Source organism: Bombyx mandarina, chromosome 22 (assembly GCF_030267445.1).
Source record: "Bombyx mandarina strain Sakado chromosome 22, ASM3026744v2".
Lineage (NCBI taxonomy): Eukaryota > Metazoa > Arthropoda > Insecta > Lepidoptera > Bombycidae > Bombyx > Bombyx mandarina.
In genome coordinates, this window is record NC_143228.1 from 3,688,656 (window position 1) to 3,709,735 (window position 21,080).

Genomic DNA, 21,080 nt, shown 5'->3' on the forward strand with positions numbered 1-21,080 from the left:
GAATCAATGGCTAAGAGCTGTATTTCCTATTCAGAAGCTTCAAAACTACATCCATTTGTCTCTCAAATTTCTTATGCAGATGCATTGCTCTCATCACCTAACATCACTCCTAATACTTTTCCAACCCAGCATCAACATCCTACATCTAAAGCTATGAACAGTAGTACTTCATATAAAAAAACTGTTTTTGTTAAACCAAAGCCTCCACCTACACTTAGCAAAGGGTATGACAAATCAGCTCACCAAGAAATTTTAAGGGATTTTAATATTCCCCAACCCTCCAATGGATGTGCATTAACTGACAAAGACAATGAAAACCCATTGGAAACCCCAGTACTTAATTTAATTATCTCTCTTATAAAATCTCTTAGTCAATCGAATGAATTTACACCGTCCAACGCTGCCTTATTAGTTTCTGCAATTACTCAAATTTATAAACCAAATAATGGACAAAGTTCTTCAATGGAATTGTCAAAGCATCACTCCTAAAAAAAGTGATCTTATTTATTTATTAAATAAATATAAACCTTATATCTGTGCTCTTCAAGAGACATGGTTGAAACCAGGATCTTTATTTAAGATTCGTGGTTATTCATGTCTCAGGGAAGATCGTGTGGATGGGCATGGCGGAGTAGCCATGCTTGTGAAACACCCCCTTTCTTTTTCTCTCTTCTCTATTCCTTCTCACAGTAATAATTTTTCTATTATTGCTGCTTTAGTCGAAAATATCTGTTATGTATCTATTTATATACCTCATCCTTCTTCTGCAATCTTGAATGAAATTAAAGATATCATTCACATTCTTCCAAAGCCTTTTATGATTCTTGGCGATTTTAACTGTCGCCATGAATCCTGGGGTTACTTATCTTCTAATAGCTATGGTAACACATTAGTAGATATATTTGATTCAGTGAATTTGTGTATATTAAATGATGGTCGCCCTACTCGACGCTCTCATCCTGACGAGGGCCCAAGTTGTCCAGATTTAACAGTCTCTACACCTAATCTTGCTTCTTCTTTGTCTTGGGATCCATTGCGATCTACTTTTGGTAGTGATCACTTCCCATTATTATTATCATTTCCAACCGGCAATAACAACAATAATGTATTACATAAAACATATTCTCCTCGTCTAAAATATAAGCTTAATGATGCTGATTGGGATTTATATAAAGATCTAATAAAAAACAAAATTATTACACTTCCAAAAATTAATCCAGGTACAGAATCTCTGTGTGCAGATTCTTTGGCAAGAACATTTATTGAGGTTGCCAATGAAATTTTTCTTAATAAAAATAGCTCTTTGGGTTTTATTCCTTCTCCTCCTTGGTGGGATAATGAATGCACTCAGGCAGTAAAGAGAAGAAATTATGCTGAAGTTACATACTGTGAATGTTCTACTGATGAGAATTTTGAAATTCTTACAAAGATAATGTCAGAAACTTCAAAATTTCTAAAGAAAAAGAAATTTGATGGCTGGAAAACCTTCTGCTATTCAATATCACCTGATGTCAAACCATCTCTTGTATGGCAAAATATAAGGAGGTTTAGATCTGCATTCAAATATTCATCTCCAAAATCAATACCTTCTCATTTAGTTAATAGCTTTTTAGATAAATTAGCTCCTCCTTTCGTTCCCGAAGACTTAACAATTCCCTACCTTGTAAAAAATATAAATAATCATAACTATTTTGGTCTAAACAGTATATTTTCTCTCACTGAATTAAAAGGTGTATTGTCACATGTTAAGGATTCTGCTCCTGGACTGGACGGTATACCTTATTCCTTTATTTCTCATTTAAATGATGATGCTTTATTTTATTATTTATCTCTTATAAATTCCATAGTGACATCTGGTAACATCCCCTCCACGTGGAAACGCCAAGAAATAATTCCCGTTCTGAAACCTGATAGGTGCTCTTCAGACCATTCTGCCTATCGCCCAATCGCACTTTCTTCTGTTTTGATGAAAATTACAGAACATCTTATAAAAAATCGTTTAGAATGGTTTGTTGAGCATAACGGTCTATTATGTGAATCCCAGTTTAGTTTCAGACGTGGGAAAAGTACTATTGATAGTTTAAGCATATTCGTTTCTGATATTCAATTATCATTCTCAAATAATAAATCAGTAATAGCTGCGTTCTTAGATATAAATTGTGCGTATGATAACGTAGTGATAAGTATTTTAAAGAGTAAACTTTTACAACTTAATATACCACTGCTATTAACAAAGTTTATCATAAACATGCTTTCCGAAAGATACATAGTCCTGAAACTAGATGACGGGAAGTCAATTACTCGACTTGTTTCAAAGGGCCTTCCTCAGGGATCAGTACTTAGTCCAATATTATATAATATTTATACTCAAGATTTAAAATCATCACTTAATAGTGTAAATGTCCTTCAGTATGCTGATGATCTTTTAATTTACTGTTGTGATAAATCTATTGAAAAAGCTAGTTCGTCTATAACACAATCGCTGATAAATTTAAAAACTTGGTTGGACCTAAATGGCCTTGATCTATCACCTACAAAAAGTACAATAGTTTTATTCACGAGATCAAGAACGCCTCCTCCTATCTCTATATTTTATGAGGGTAATCAGATTCCAGTCAAAGCTAATGTTAAGTTTTTGGGAATTGTCTTAGATTCGAAACTGACTGGTATCCCACATTGTGATTACCTAAATACTAAATGTGAACGTGCTCTTAATATTTTAAGATGTTTGTCAGGTGTTAGGTGGGGTGCTCACCCTTTTTGCATGAAATTGTTATATAATGCACTTATAAGAAGTATGTTAGATTATGGTACATTCTTGCTGGAGCCTGGGAGTGTTAAAGCATTTAAAAAACTAGATCTCATACAGTCCAAAGCTTTACGAATAGTTTCTGGTGCTATGCGGTCAAGCCCTATCAATGCTCTTCAAGTAGAATGTGGTGATCCTCCACTACATCTACGTCGTCAATATTTAGCAGACAAATTTATATTCCGATCTTTTCAGTTTCTTAACCACTCTCTTTATAACAAACTTCAGCAACTTTCTCATTGTATAGATACATCTGCATATTGGAGACATAAAAAACCACCTTGTTTAATCAATAGTTTTAAGAAATTTATTAACATAAAAGCTCCTATTCATCGATCCATTAATTACCCTCTTTTCAATACTAGCTTTGAAGCATTAATGTCTCTTCCAGAAATCCATTTTAACTTTGATTTAAACAAGCACGATATTTGTACAAAATTTTCATTTAATCTTCTTAAAAATACTGTTTGGGTTGATTACCATCATATTTTCACGGACGCGTCTAAACACTCTTCTTCTGATCCTGTTGGTGTAGGTGTCTATCATGCTCAATTTAAAATATCACAGAAAATCAAACTTCCTCCGGAAACATCGGTGTTTACTGGGGAATGTTACGGTATTTTTAAGGCTATTGAATATATTATTCTATTTAAACTTCCAAAAACAATAATTTTCTCTGATTCAAAAAGTGCCTTACAGTCTCTCAATAGGTTCCCATTTAAATTAAAAAATATTTCTTCTGTTGTCATAGAAATAAGAAATCTATTAAATAAATGCAATCATTTTGGTCTTTCTGTGCTCTTTGTATGGATCCCTAGCCATAGTGACATTGCTGGTAATATAAAAGCAGACCAACTAGCTAATGAAGCCGTGGAAGATGGCGACATTTTCCCTTATAAAGTTTATTGCCAGGATCTAGGCGCTCTTCCTGTAGTTCACCTTCAGGATCGCTGGAATAGACTCTGGACTGAAACTGGTCAATCAAAAGGCAGGAGATATTTTAACCTTCAGCCAATTATTTCATTAAAGCCGTGGTTTTTCCGTGTCAAATGCAATAAGCTAGTATGTTCTTCTATCATAAGAATGCGTTTGGGTCATGTTTGCACTCCTGTTCATCTTAATAGATTAGGCATTGTATCTACTGACATATGTGAATGTGAATCAGATAAATGTGATCTAGATCACATTTTCTTTTCATGTCCTCTATACGACCGCTCCTCATTTCTGAATGATCTAATATCTCTTAATGTTCCTTTTCCTACCTGTATATCCTGTATAATTATGTATCCATGTATATTTTATAAAATATTGTCATCTTTCATCCTTCAGAACCATATTAAAGTTTAAATATTTGATTTGTAAGTTTATATATGTATGTATATTTATGAAATTTTTATTGTCCGTTTCAAACTTCTTCCTACTTATCTGATCGTTTCTCATGTTTCATATCCTATTTTAACTTGGTTTCCCAATCTTTTAATTTACGTCATTGGCAAAAAGTAAACGCTATTGCCAAAAGAAGAAAAAAAAAAAAAAAAAAAAAAAATAATAATAAAAAATAGCCGAATTGAAAATCTTTTCATTTTTTTTATTGAAGTCGTTTAAGAAATTGACCATCAACGGATTTCCGAAAATAATCTAAATGTAAATTTAATTCCTGTTATTGCCATAGTTATAAATAAATCACTATAGTTATCATTACGCTATAGTTTGACAACTACCCCGGCCATGATGATTCCAATGACTATCATGACTAAGAATAACATGTAAGCATTGTGTGAATCACTCTCGATTTTCTGTTGTTTTTTTACCTACAATGGCCTAGTCAATTATACAATTGAATAGCAGCGTATCATATGCATTTATGGTCAACAAGCGGTGATAAATAACTTTCAATTTCAAAATGAAAACAAAAATATAAGGATTGTTTTAACGCTCTCTTTAAAAACAGCCAAAATATCTCTCCATGAGTATGCGTGTTTCTACCATAGAAAATACTTTCAGCATTCTTACGTTTATGAGAACTACATTATATGCGAACATCTTAATACTTGTTCATGTGAATAGCAAATTTCAGAAAGTTACTTTAGTCAACTTGCTAACCCGACATATCCTACAACACAATCATGAATATTAGCACCAGACTCGCTTAAGGCCTGCGTACAAAAGTAACCAGGTAACACAGGTTTTAAAACAAAAGCCAGGATGTTAGTTACCGTGTTTACCGCGCATATCCGGAGCGAGGGAACAAAATATCGTGTAACACGCTCCAACAAATCTAACCAACCGCACATGCATCTTTATTTCGAGTAGCATTAAATTCAATTTGCTTAATTCAATAATCTCAGAGAGGCAAAAGCAAAGCGTGAAACACGGAACAAAATTAAAACTTTATGAAAAATTTGCTAGACATTTTGGAAATGTCATCAACAAAGTCTTTACCCGCATATTATATTGTCTATGACAATGAATTACACTTCAAACGGCGTGGATGGAGACTTGTGAAGGTAGAATGGTTTGGAAGAAAAGTAGTCTATATTATTTTTAGGGCTCAAACTATTTCTATACCGAATTACTTCAAAAACTGTGGTTTAAACGTAATACTCGTAATGTAATAGACAAAATTTCGTATTAATAGGTACCATTAATGTAGATGTTTTCTTGGAAACATTATTTAATATTAATCGAATCCATTTATTTCCTTTGTTGTGGTTTATTAGTAAAAATAGCATGTTATTGACATCTATCAATATGTTATTGAATAAATTATAAAGTTTCACGTTTCACATACTTCATAATTATATTCGTTTATTTTTCTCAAAAACTAATTTGAATGGACGTCTATGGATTGATGATGACAATAATTCTCGCATGCAGCATAACACGATTTCATAACATAATACAATTCCGTCTTGAAAAAAAAATATTTTATAAAAATAACACGCAAAAAAAAAAACATTAAGTAAACAATTAAAGTACACATAATGCGGATCATTCAAAGTTGAAATTAAGGTCTCGCAATCACAAATTCGTAACCAGCATCCGTGCGTTCACTTTTTAAACGTCTTTTTAATGAGTTTTATAATTATTTTCAGTTGTGGTCGACGTGGATGACCGGCCTGTGTGCGTGGAAATCTGTGATACTGCTGGACAGGTGAGAATCAAAACATCATTGTTCTGTTGTTTCGACACGAACGATTAATACCTGTTGGATATTTCTTAAGACTGAGACAATTTGAGTGCGTCTTTCGTATGCTTTTAGTTTACTTTCACAGAATCGGTACTATTGTGTTGATAAAAGGCAACCTCTTAATGTCTAAACAATTCGATATATTGTTATCCAACTGCTATAAAACAGAAATCATTCGTTTTCACACTAGGAATTAGAATAACAGTAGGTTGTGGTAAGCAAAGTGCCAACTATTAAAAATTAAATTAGCTAAAATAGACCCTTAGGCGAATAGGTAGCATAAAAAATAAACTGTGAGTAAAATAAAATGTAGGTAGGTAGGTAAATAAGGTAGGTAGGTAAGGTGACTTTTTGGCGGGAACGCGAGGAGTGAAGTTGTGTTATTTGTTTATTTTGTCTATTTAGTGTTTCTTCAGGTTTAAATGTGTAATAATGGTGGTTTATTAACTGTTTAATATCTGTGAAAGTGCACAAATGTGGGAAAATGAAACAAAGCTGCTGGACGTAACTTCTCGGGTTCCTCCAAAAAGTCCACTGAAAAAATCTCAGTAAATGACCACCATTTTACTGCGATTATATTTCATCCCATATCATTTCATTTCATTAAATTTCATCCCAGTTGATTAATGTCTCAAATTAATCATCTTCATATAATTTCACTCCATATTATCATTTTTCATAAAATTAAGAATATAAAGTAAAATAAGACATGACTTAAAGGTCTTAGTTACCAGGTCATAAAATTTCTTAAAAAAAAGTAGGTAAGGTAATGTAGGTAGGTAGGATAAAAAAATAAAATGTGAGTGATAAAAAATAATACAATCATCAACAAAGAGCACTCGGACAGTTTTAGCCAACTCATTGACTTAAACCAACCGATTGATTTTATACTAGTCAAATCCGGTCCGATTTGCTGGCCGATCGTTGATTTGATTTTGATTCGACCGCTACCAAACTTCACAGGATCACCCTCTAGACGATTCCGAAGACTTCCTGAAAATTTCATTGAAATCGATCAAACCATTTCTGAGTATTTCGGGATCATACATATACACATCGATTTTCAAACATATAGATTAACTAACTCGATCACGCTTTGCGGTAGCTTTGTCTATTATCAATAATACTTCCCTATTCGAACTGGATATCGTTGACAATATCTTTGGTTTTAATTTCGTGCAGCACCCTAATACTTCTTCTAATTAAATGTAGTTACTCCTTATAATATTCAGCTGTCAGTGAATGCTCCGTCAAAATCGGTCTATTCTTTTCGGAGATTAGCCGGAACAAAAAGAGAGTGACAAAAATAATTAACTGTTTTTTTATTCAAAACTAGCTGACCCAGTAGAATTCATAGTGCCTCAATCGATAAATAAAAGACCTAAACTTTTGTATAAAGTAAACTTAAAACAAACAAAAGGAATCCGTCCGACGGGAGACACATCAAAGGAAAAACAAAATTTTCATATTTATTTACCTTTTAAACCTTCCCTGGACTTCCACAAATAATTCAAGACCAAAATTAGCCAAATCGGTCCAGCCGTTCTCGAGTTTTAGCGAGACTAACGAACAGCAATTCATTTGTATATATATCTAATAGATAAAAGATAAATAGATAAATTATGAATATGCACGAATGTACAGCATATGGATATAGTAAAAACCGTAACTTTTTAACCGACCGACACAGCCCACTGAGTTTCTCGCCGGCTCTTCTCAGTGGGTCGTTTCCGATCCGGTGGTAGATTCTGCGAAGCACTGCTCTTGTTAAAACACTCCGGTTTGAGCCCCGTGAGCTCAACTACATGTTAGGGCGAAGCTGAAATAGACTCCCAGGGCTATCAGCATAGGTAGGAAAATAAAAGAAAAAAAATTGTCGTCGCAAACAAGCACTGCAGTTTTATTTATTTCTATAGATACTACAAGAATGAAAAATTATTAAATCGAGGTGTGAAATTCTATTTGATTTAAGCGATTTTTTTTCAACTTTACACAACAGCCATTTAAAGGTTACAATTTGGAAAAAAATATCATAACAAAAAAACTTCTTCACCTATTTGAATAGAGTTAACTTAATTGAAATTCAATTAAAAACATCGAATTGTTGATGCTAATACCAAAATAAAACGGACCTATAATTAATAAAACAAAGAGAAATGTCGCTTATTAAGCAAAATGTCGTTTAAACCACATATCCTTTCACCTTTCGAAGTGATACGATTTTTAGTACATATTAAAAACCAGGTGTTGTAGGCATTGAAAGCACGTGGCTTTAAAATAATTTTGAGGTACGATGTACATAAAATATAATAGAATCTCCCAGAGTACCATCGCGTCGCGTCGTGACAATGCTTTCAACGTCTACCTCGCTCAGTTCACGCTGCTAGCATTGTACCTAACACGTACCTTTCGCACAGTTTCTCTACCTGCTCGGATGTGATTAAACACTGAGAATCAAAATTAAATATTGTATTTCAACTTTTTGTAGTTCGAGATTTAGTATTGCATTGATTTAACTCACACATACACGTTACAGTTTATGTTATGTTATAAAAAATATTTTGCGTGATACGCCGCAGGAAAAAAGCCCCTTCTTGTTGCGTATTGTTGGTAAATTGGCTAATGACCCACCTAAAGTAGAGTGGATGTCGCCAACCACCTTGAGACATGATGATAACTTTTGACGACTTCTTGTCTCAAGGTAGATGAACTTCAAGTCACTTAATTGGCCTGTAGAGACGAAATTAAAATCTTTTTTTTAAAATACGCACTATTCATAATCCACACGTTTTCAATAATAAAATATTCAATGAAGCGTTTGAAGTTTCACTACAGTTTCACTGCATTATAAAGTTTACCACGGACGTCAACAATTTTCACTTTCATATTAATTATATTCACATCTCATACACGCTTTGATGGTAACTTTTACATTGCAATTAATTGCTCTTCTTTATTACGTAACGGTGATATTACTAGAACCTTCAAAAATCGAAACACTTCCGTGATCACTAAAACCACAATATTTATATTCAACTTATTTATTACAATTTCTCTTTTGTTTTTTATTGTCATTAAATAAATAAAACGGACAATCGATTCACAGATGTGTTACAAAATGGTATTAAATATTTTTGTTTTTTTTCTTATTTATATAGATATGTAGGTATATGTAGATTAAAAGTAACAAAATTACGATAACAGATCTATTATCGCTAATAAGGCGTTAAATAACATCAAAAAGTTTGTTGTATTGAACGAAGCGATTACAGTTTACGTATTGGGGAGTGACAACATTTCACAAGGGTCGAATTATCTGGTAAATGTTTACCCAGCTCTTAAGATAGACGGGTGACATATACAAAGGCGCTTTCAAACAATCAGAATCAGCGTAACTTGTTTTTTTTTATTGCTTAGATGGGTGGACGAGCTCACAGCCCACCTGGTGTTAAGTGGTTACTGGAGCCCATAGACATCCACAACGTAAATGCGCCACCCACCTTGAGATATAAGTTCTAAGGTCTCAAGTATAGTTACAACGGCTGCCCCACCCTTCAAACTGAAAAGCATTACTGCTTCACGGCAGAAATAGGCAGGGTGGTGGTACCCACCCGCGCGGACTCACAATAGGTCCTACCACCAGTAATTACGCAAATTATAATTTTGCGGGTTTCATTTTTTTACACGATGTTATTCCTTCACCGTGGAAATCAATCGTGAACATTTGTTGAGTACGTATTTCATTAGAAAAATTGGTACCCGCCTGCGGGATTCGAACACCGGTGCGTCGCTCAACACGAATGCACGGGACGTCTTATCCGTTAGGCCACGACGACTTCAAATATATGTTTATATGATATAGCAATACGATTTTATTGCTAAAAATATTCGGCGAGACGTGAGCCTGGTGAAAGCAGTAAATTATAATCAATCAATACAGATTACGGGTTTACCGCATTAAGATTTGTTGATTTTACTACCACTCTTGTAAGTTTGTCGGTACACGGTACGGCAGCAAGAATTTACGATAGACGCCAAGCAATCTAAACAGCGACATGCTTTGAAAAATATGTTATTTTGTCGTTTGTGTGTTCCCGGCATGCGCATAAATGTAATCTGTCAGTAACGAATTTTCCCTCGTAAATTTGTTTCTTGCTAATCCGCAAAGGCGCTAGTATGCAGTGCATCTGAAATATTATCTATGGTCAGAAAAACGTTGTCATTTTTAGCATTATGTACAATTACTGCCATTTCCATATTATATAGTAACAATTAAACATCTATTGTGCGACGGTCAATTTGAAACCATCGAGCCGAGGTCACAGTGTACTGTAACAAATTGATCTTTTGTCGTAGCTTCCTGTTAAAAGGCCTATCTCTGCACCATCAAGTGGTGATGTAATGAATACGGCTTCAGGCTCAAGCGACGGCATTTTGTATTACGAAATGTTTATCAATTTGGGGTATACTATCTTGTAATTGTAACATTGATCACTTTAAAAGTGATTCAATTTCTTTCCTTTTACTAATCTTCATGGCGTACTTTACCTACTGGCTTATGCCATTTGTTCTACAGATAAAATTTAAAATCTAAAAAACGTCCAAATATCAAATCAAACCAACATTTTTTTATCCCGTTGCTACTGATCAGGCTATTTGAGTAAATTTGTATTGTAACGCCATCATCAGTCCCTGATACACATGCAAATTTTCAAGGTAATCGGACATCTTCTAGTCAATGAAAATGAGATCTAAAGATTCCTTTACATACAAGCACACGTACACACCTAAAGTTATAGGGGCATTATATTAAACTAATATGTCAAACATATAAATTTGACAAATTTTATATGGCAAATATTAAAAAGGAATAGTTCTAGTTTTATAGTACTATTACGAGTAGTAACTCGTAATACTAGTAAGTACTAATATATACACATTACCATTAAATTTCGGACATAAAAAATAAAACTAAGTTTTATTTTAGCTTTTATGATGTATCAAACCGTGTCATTATAAGGTCCATGAAGAAATTATGTCTTCAATTTAACGATACATGAGTTCTATTTTTGAATTCAAACTACATACTATTTTTTTATTCAGTTGAAAATTTTAATAGCGTTGTTACAATGACAATGACAGTAGTTCCAGATTGGTTGCGATGGTCGCTTTCACTCGTGACCAGCGTTTTGTTAGCGCTCGTTTTCGATTCGTTTTTAACTCTTTAACCAAACATTGCGTAAACTACCGTTTGATTGATCACTAGAAAATAAACATTCACTGGTTCATAGGCCCTCACAGTCGCTTTGGACGTGTGAACTACTTTCTTTAGGCCGTTTATTGATCGTGCTTTATGAGGTCGGTTATATAAAACATTACTTTTATTTATTATAATTTGTATGCTCCGGTTCATTTGGGGACTAACAATGTTACCTTTAATAAATGAGTAGACGAAGCGGTCTACTTCTAAGGTGAACAAATAAGTTTCCGCCGTTTTGAGAAAGATGGCGTGGCACGAGGTTTACGTTCGAATTCACAGATGATAATCGGCTTGAAAATTAAGTTGATCATTTAAGAACAACTTAACCCTATCATATTTTTAACTCCGTATTAGCATCATATTTTTTTTTATCCAAAAATGTCAAAATTTGAGCCAAATAAGCGTAATTTGCAGGAACTTTTAATTTACTTTTTTAATTAAAAAAAATCTGCAGCCGAGGCGCATCGATTGCTCGAGTAGAACCATATAATGAGGCTGCCTTGAGTGAAAGAACATGTCGTGAGTGGTTTCAAAAGTTCAAAAACGGTAATTTTGACGCAAAGACAAAGATCGCGGTGGGGAAGGCCAAAAATTTATGAGGATGCAGAATTGACGAAATTATTGGAGGAAGATTCGTCTCTGACACATACTAAAGGAACTTGCACTTACTTCACTTGTCACTCAGCAAGCAGTCTCACATCGTTTAAAATCGTTAGGGATGATTCATAAACAAGATAATTGGGTTCCATACGAATTAAAACCGAGAGATGTTGAACGCCGATTATGCATGAGTGAAATGCTGCTGAATGAGTGAAAAGCTAGGCACACAAAAAAAAGTTTTTTACATTGAATCGTCACTGGTGATGAAAAGTGGATACATTATGATAATCCAAAAAGAAGAAAATCATGGGGACTACCTGGCCACGCGTCAACATCCACAGCAAAACCGAATAGTATTCATGGAAAAAAACTCATGCTGTGTATTTGGTGGGCTCATCTGGGTGTGGTGTATTACGAGTTGCTTAATCCAGGCGAAACAATCACTGGAGCTCTCTACCGAACGCAATTGATAAGATTGAGTCGAGCTCTGAGGGAAAAACGCCTTCAATACTACTCCAGACATGACAAAATTATTCTGCTCCACGATAATGCTCGTCCGCATGTAGCGGTACCGGTGAAAAATTATTTAAAAACACTTAATTGGGAAGTACTACCTCACCCGCTGTATTCACCAGACATTGCGCCGTTTTACTATCATCTGTTCCGGTCAATGGCACATGCTCTGTCGGAGCAGCGGTTTACATCATATGAAGATACAAAAAATTGGGTTGATTCGTGGATAGCCTCAAAAGACGAGAAGTTCTTCAGACGTGGAATTCGAACACTGCCTGAGAGATGGGAAAAGTAGTTGCTAGTGATGGAAAATACTTCGATTAAATTTAAATTACCGTTCTTTCATAGTAAATATTATTTTTTCGATAAAAAACGTCGAAAACTTATTTTTACTCCTAATAAAATTAAATGCTAAATAATATAATTACTCTCTACACAGAGAAGATTGCATCTCATTGGTTTTTTTTTTAAATAATTTATAGCCCGGTAACTATAAACCGGTAAAATACATATAAATGTATTTTCTAAAAAAGAAAATAGACATATAAATGTATTTTCTTTTTTCATTCTGTTATATTATGAAAAATTATATGAAACGAATTAAATAAACTAACGAACAGAAATAAATTAACGAGGGAAAAATCGAACTGACTTTAAAATAAAATAATGCGCCACAAATAGAGAATTCATCATTTATGAAGTATGTAATATGTTATTAATTGTTATGAATTCTATTAGAATGTTACCATAGCTCAACGACTATAAATCCACATTACTTAAGACTACACTTAAATGTTAGTAATATTGAAATATCGAAATGTCATAATAAAATTACATCGCTATAGTCATCGCATGGCATCATGTAGCTATTATTTATGTTACGATACATTTAAAATTAATTGAACAAAGTTGTAACTCTAGAAAATTCTCTTTTTTCAGGACTCGATGTCTGAACTCCGAGAACTGTGCTACCCGGGTACAGACGTGCTGATGCTGTGCTTCTCCTTAGTGCGGCCGGAAACGTTCCGATCTGTCGCCGAACGGTGGACGAAGGCGGTGGCTAATGTGAACGCGCCGTTAATACTCGTCGGTACGCAGAGCGATCTTGTACAGGATTCCCGAGTCGTACAAACTTTGAGGGTAAATAAATTTGATTTGACTATTAATTTGAATTTATTTACGATATTTGTGACGAAATTGTTGAATATTCGAATAATTCATACTACGTTCAGTTCTAGTCTGTGAAATACGCTACTAAGTATATTCCAGGTTCCGAGTGAGGCACGGAAGCTTATAGTAGATAGAAATAAAAAATATACCGTCGGTACGGAAAATGACGTTAATTCTGACTACAGTAAAATCTCTTTATTCGCGAGGTATTTGTTCCGTGAATATAGAAAAGCGTCTTTGCAAAGGTTTTTTTTTTTTATGATTGAGAGATTACTGGTTGCCCGAAGGCCTTTCCAGTTTCACCAGGAGAGGTGGGCGAGCAAAGGCTCAGCCAGGAGGGGTGGGATTTCCTAACAGCTGCCCGAGTGCCTCTGAAGGAGACCTAACAACTCAAGAGCAATTGCTTCGCGAATGAATCTACTACCGGATCGGAATCGCGACCCGCTGAGAAGATCCGGCGAGAAACTCAGCGGGCTGATGCGTGGGTTAGGTTGCATGTCGACCTCTTCGTCGAGTTCGACGAGTAGGGTTACCGGGGTCCGTAAGGACGTGACGGCCTTTGCAAAGGATATTCGGTTGGATACCTACAAATTGGAATCCTCTCCATTAGTGTGTATGTACCGATTAGATCCGCGAATATAGGAATTGGAACGCATTATTTTTAATCCGCGGATAGCGAAAACCTGAATGAAGGAAGCGCGAATAAGGAGCTTTTATTGTACATAATAATAATAACAATAGAATTTTAGAACGAACACCTTCAGAATTGGTGCTATCGTGCATCAAATGTTTCTTCCGCATTTCAAGCGCGAATTTGATACGTTAACATTGAATATCATTTTGGTAGCATACAACTTTGAACATTGGGTCTGGTAACTACACTCCAGTAACAATTGGTATTACTACTCGGTCGTGACAATGTTAAGTTGAATTTGTTTGATAGAGAAAAAAACCACCGGATGGTAAAGATAATCACTAATATATTTAAAGATATCTTAAACAATTAAACATAAGTCATAATGGGATTCCAAAGAATAGTTGCTTATCGATACCGCATTATTATGGAGTCATTCGTTTTTCCACAGATAATATCCTCAACTTAATATTTGAGACATTCATTCGTCATCGTGACGTAGGAATACAGGAAATTTACGTCATTAGGTCTTGTTATTTGCCTAAGTCTCAAAAATATCTGACTTTTTGGATATTTCATTCTTAAATAAACTGTTTTTTTTTTTCATTTTTGTATTACTGTTCAGATACACTCACTGCCTGGTAATGGTTGCCTATCAGAAACTATGGACATCAGAACGTCAGTGCCGATACACACCTTTCGCTATCATAAAAAAAGTAACAATTCTTTCTTTCTTACAGAACCGAGGAGAGCATGTGGTAACAGAAGCAGAGGCTAAAGTACTAGCTGCAAGGATAAATGCAGTATACATCGAAACATCGTCAAAGACAAGAAGACAGTTGAAAGATGCGTTTGACGCCGCGATTTTAGCCGGGCTGCCAGTAATACAAGGCAAAAAGAGTGTTTGGAAAAAAATGTGTTGCTTGAATTAAGACTATAGCATATTTTCGGTGTAGATGCATGCCAAGTTATTTGCTACAATGCGGCATTTAATTGACTGTTCAAATGAAAAATTAATAACTATAATTAATGATTGGGAATTGTAGAAAACATAATAAATCATTCATTTACCTTCCAAATCATTTGACTATAGGTATTTTATTAACACTTTCACTGCTATATGTCACTGGTGCCCTAGGTGAGCTGCACGCACTGAAGTAATAATATTAATTTATAATTTTCTGAAGAGACCTAAAAGATTAAAACATACATTAAAAACAAAAGAAGGTAAAGTTAGGCCATCCAGACGTTCAGTAACAAAAAAAGGGGTGTATGTGTGTGTGTGTGCAAGTCACACACGGTAGAAGTGAAACTTATAGATAAGATATAAATATAGATATACTGACTATCCCACTACACAGGAGCGTACATATGGACAATGTTTAGCAGACGATAGTGCTACGAAGAGTCGCACAAAGAGGAGACCGAGAACGTGTAATGTGTTCTATCTCATTCTCTCGCCGGCTGAATTCTATACATTTATGTGTTTGCGATTTTTTTTATTTTTATTTTATTGCTTAGATGGATGGACGAGCTCACAGCCCACCTGGTGTTAAGTGGTTACTGGAGCCCATAGACATCTACAACGTAAATGCGCCACCCACCTCGAGATATAAGTTCTAAGATCTCAGTATAGTTACAACGGCTACCCCACCCTTCGAACCGAAACGCATTACTGCTTCACGGCGGAAATAGGCGGGGTGGTGGTACCTACCCGTGCGGACTCACAAGAGATCCTACCACCAGTGATTACGCAAATTACAATTTTGCGGGTTTGGTTTTTATTACACGATGTTATTCCTTCACCGTGGAAGTCAATCGTGAACATTTGTTGAGTAGGTATTTCATTAGAAAAATTGGTACCCGCCTGCGGGATTCGAACACCGGTGCATCGCTACATACGAATGCACCGGACGTCTTATCCTTTAGGCCACGACGACTTAACACGGCGTCTCTATGGACTTATTTTTTCGTTTCATCGAGTTTGAAATCACAACGATTCTAAAGAAGTTTCACTTCAAAATCGACATAATTACTTCAGTGCGCCACGTAGGGCACCGGCGACCTACATGGCAGTCAACGTGTTAAAATCAAGAATTCGTATATATTTTTGAAAAAAATATTACATAGGTATACAAATACGTAATGAAATTAAACAGTAGATATTGATGTACAGATAATATGATCTTTGTTTTCATAAACGAGTGTGCCTTGATTATTGTGTATGATTTATTGAACAAATCATTTTTTTAAAACAACAATATCACAATTTGATTGTGTGATCACTATAGAAATCTAATTTTTCCTTTTATTTAAATTTCTGTATCCGATGAAACGTTGTCTTTTTTAACGCATATCATGATGAGACCAATACCATAATAATATGTAGAACCTCTTCATGATCACGGTCTTTGAAATTATAATGCATAGTGCCTGAGGTAATCTGTATGTAACGAAAGAAGAATGTTTGTAAATTAAAATAATTTTAGCTTTAATTATAAAGGATTTCGATTATGTAATTGGATATTGTAAATAATTGATAACAACCTTACTGTAAAGCTGTTTTTGATACTCAACATGAACTGATAATTATATTTTATTACTAATTATTCATGTTTTTTATTCGCATGAAATAAAACTATTCGTTAAAAATACATAGGTACATCACGTCTCTCCTACGTTCAGTTAAACAATTTTTAACCATTCAGTCAATACAAACAAAACTTTTTTACAAAGTAAAATGATGCAGTATAATAAAGTTAAAAAAAATTAAGAAAACAAAACATAATTTAATAATATACCTATTAGTCAACAAGTCATAATGTAATTATATGATGAATATTAATAATAAAAGCATTCCTTGAGATTAATAAGACTAATGCCCGTATCTTTAGACGTTTCGTAAAATAGTCCTCCACTCTTAACTTATCCGATGATGCTCGAGACTTCCCTCCAAACTTACTTGAGTTTGGTATTTTTAGTCGACCATTACAATATTCCTCAACTGTCCTCGAGTGAGGTAATAATGATGAAAATTTGATCAAGCTAGCATCAAACCCATAGAGTTCTGTAGTCTATGGTCATTGTTTAATGTCAAAGTCAGGCTGCCGCTGTCTGTTTGACACTAGATGAACTTGTTTGATGTTTTGGTTGCTGAGTTATTCGTAAATATGTGTGCGTGCGGTAAATCTGAAAGTATATTACTTATTTTCTAACCTATTATTATTTTAGATTTCGGATCCAGCTTTGTATTTTTATTCGCCGCTTTTGTGTGATTTTGGTTGCATCGTGTTGTTGAAGTGCTTTTCCACAACCACCAGTTTATTATTATATAAATAAAACTTATAATCGCATTGACTTTATTTATCAGGTAGTAAGCAAAATATGTCTCTTATGTAGGTAAATAAAATAAAGAGTTTCAAATGTCTAACCTCGAACTATTTACTTTATTAATAAATATTATCAAACTTAAATTATCGAAATATGCGGGAATCATGCACAGATCCAGGCCATTGCACAACAATATCATACACCCGTATCTTTAGTCGTTTACACGAGCTTAACTCGACTCGACTCAACCTCCAACGCGCGTTTTGGTATGATTAGTCGTAAAAATAAACTCCACTCAAACGTCCTTGGAAAAATTTCCTAACCGGAGTGAAGTGACCGAACTGTCAAGTTAAGGTACGTCACGACGTACCTTGAACGTTCCTCAAGGCTGGTTTTCTATCGATGTCCAAATAGTATGTGGACCGCAAATGGAAATATATGATATTGTTGTGCAATGGCCTGGATCTGTGCATGATTCGCGCATATTTTGATAATTTAAGTTTGATAATATTTATTAATAAAGTAAATAGTTCGAGGTTAGACATTTGAAACTCTTTATTTTATTTACCTACATAAGTCATATTTTGCTTACTACCTGATAAATAAAGTCAATGCGATTATAAGTTTTATTTATATAATAATAAACTGGTGGTTGTGGAAAAGCACTTCAACAATACGATGCAACCAAAATCACATAAAAGCGGCGAATAAAAATACAAAGCCGGATCCGAAATCTAAAATAATGATAGGTTAGAAAATAAATAATACACTTTCAGATTTACCGCACGCACACATATTTACGAATAACTCAGCAACCAAAACATCAAACAAGTTCATCTAGTGTCAAACAGACAGCGGCAGCTTGACTTTGACATTAAACAATGACCATAGACTACAGAACTCTATGGGTTTGATGCTAGCTTGATCAAATTTTCATCATTATTACCTCACTCGAGGACAGTTGAGGAATATTGTAATGGTCGACTAAAAATACCAAATTCGAGTAAGTTTGGAGGGAATTCTCGAGCATCATCGGATGAGTTAAGAGTGGAGGACTATTTTACGAAACGTCTAAAGATACGGGCATAAGATGTAGGATAAAATAATAGCAGCTTTTAATCAAAGACGTTTGTTTATTGACAGTTCCCAGAATCGAAATTTTCGTAACAAACTTGTTCTGCACTTGATAGTACCTAGTATGTATACGCAAGCACTATACGTTATGGTACACTATTGCCTCACTATCATTTAGTACTTCGTATTGTGTCATTTATCTGGCTTTCTTCAATTAAACATGGCGTTGCAGGATTCGTTTGCGCTAATATATGACACACGCACCGCTTCCGGATCGCAAAAGATTCTCCCTGAACGTTCCCCATTTAAAATATTCAATACCTACTGTACGTCATTATAACATTCAGGTAGTTCCATATTGTTCTTCTATGCTCTACTAGATGGTATTATTGCGCTAGTCATTGAGTGGTTAATATTTTATTTATTTTATTGCTTAGAATGGTAAACGAGGTCATGAACCACCTAGTGTTAAATAGTTATCATAGACATCAACAGAACATGAGTTAAATACGTATTTCATTAGATAAAATTGGTAATTGTTGTGGAATTTGAACCGGCATAGTCGTACCGCTCAATACCAATGCACCAGCCGTTAGAACACAACGATTCCTCCAAAATGTTGCGGTTTTAAAACATCTAATAGCGATTGAAATTACTGCATTCAACCACAATGGAGATGCTCTACACTAACTTCCCTTCGCGGTGTTGCCTGACATCTATGACATTCTTCTTGAAGGGGAGTTTGTGGATTTCCCTAACTATTCGCTGGTAGTCAAGGGGCTATTTCAGCTACGCCCAGACGGGTAGGTGATCTCACGGGCCCAATACTTGTCCTAGCAAAAGCAAGGGCTTCACAGAATCTACAGCCGAGTCGGAATCGCGACCCACTGAGCAGATCCGGCGAAAAACTAAGTCGGTTGTGTCTATGGGAGAGTTTGTGAAGAGTCTTGAGCAGTAGGCAGCTTCTTCGCGTTAGCCTGGTATATCTGGCATCAAGCTCAAGGGAGTGGCGCTAACTACGAACCAGGAGATTGGCTTTATGATCTGCATTCAAACGATATAAAAGAGATTTAATACAATATAACATACATATAATATATTACAATATTTATTGATTTTTATTATTCCGTAGATAGGAGTACGAGGCCACAGCCCATTTGATATTAAGTGGTTATCGAAGCCCATAAACATCACTACATGGGTGTCGCCACCTACCTTGAGACATAAAGTCTAGTTCTAGTTTATCAAGCTTATCTTCAAATTGGATCGCATTATTGCTTTGTGGTAATGCACTACGGCTTCATCAAATTTTGTAACATGAAGAAATTATTATTAAATATCACTGCAAACCCATACATACACCGAATAGCTTCGGTACTCTGTGACATTAATAAACATTTACCTACTGAATAAATTATGTTTTCTTTGCTAGTAAAATTATCACATTAAATTAAAATGTAAGGGATTTTATGACCTGGTAACTAAGACCTTTAAGTCATGTCTTAATTTAATTTATTTTCTTATTTTTATGAAAAATGATGAAATGAAATAAAGATATTTTTTTTATTGCCCTTGTAGGCCGACGAGCATACGGCCCACCTGATGGTGAGTGGTTACCGTCGCCCATGGACTTCAGCAATGCCAGGGGCAGAGCCAAGCCGCTGCCTACCGCTATTATTATTGATGATTAATTTGAGACATAAATCAACTGGGATGAAATCAAATTAAATGAGATGAGATGATATGAGATGAAATATAATCTCAGTAAAATGGTGGTCATCTACTGAGACTTTTTCATTGGACTTTTTGGTGGATCCCGAGAAGTCACGTCCAGTGGCTTTGTTTCATTTTCCCACATTTGTAAACTTTCACAGATATTAAACAGTTCATAAACCACCGTTATTACACATTTAAACCTGAAGAAACACTAAATAGACAAAATAAAACAACTTCACTCCTCGCGTTCCCGCCAAAAAGTCCCAATTAAAATGTTTAACAAGGACTCTGTGACAGATAACTTTTTCACAGGAACGTGAAATGACAAATTTAGTGAATTATTTTTTAATCTTAATTTAGCAATTCTTACCGCGCGCTTCTTAAAGTATGTAATCGTTTAGAAATTATGAGTGTGCAAGTTTCCAACAACAATAAAACAGGTGGATTTTGTTTTTTGAATTGTTTCAAAAATTTCGTTGAAGTGAATTCTTAAAACTTCACGGAGAAACATGAATTAACATTTCATCTCGTCTCATTGGATTTTTCCATTTCACTTTTCGTAAATATTTGGCCTTTTATTAAAGGAGCAAGTGTCCTAAGTTCCCTTTGCATAACCGATGCAATAAAACAAAACAAAAAAGGTAAAACTATTTTTGTGTTTTGTTTTTTACGTATAAACTGTAGCTATTTATTTACGTATTACAAACTTAATTTTCTTTAACTGATTGAGTGAAATAAGTTATTAAATAAATTATTTTACTCTGCGATTGTCAAAGATTACACT

The 21,080-nt window shown here is 34.7% G+C and overlaps 1 protein-coding gene across 1 annotated transcript in view; it reads left to right on the forward strand.

Moving 5' to 3' along the window:
• The window catches only part of LOC114251560 (uncharacterized), a 53,227-nt gene extending 36,442 nt beyond the window's left edge, over positions 1-16,785 (forward strand). The window contains exons 2-4 of the mRNA XM_089736787.1: positions 5,905-5,963; positions 13,312-13,512; positions 14,917-16,785. Of these exons, the coding sequence (XP_089592913.1) occupies positions 5,905-5,963; positions 13,312-13,512; positions 14,917-15,108 (452 nt within the window). The 3' untranslated portion in view covers positions 15,109-16,785. The remainder of the gene's footprint in view (positions 1-5,904; positions 5,964-13,311; positions 13,513-14,916) is intronic.
• Positions 16,786-21,080: the final 4,295 nt, after the last annotated feature.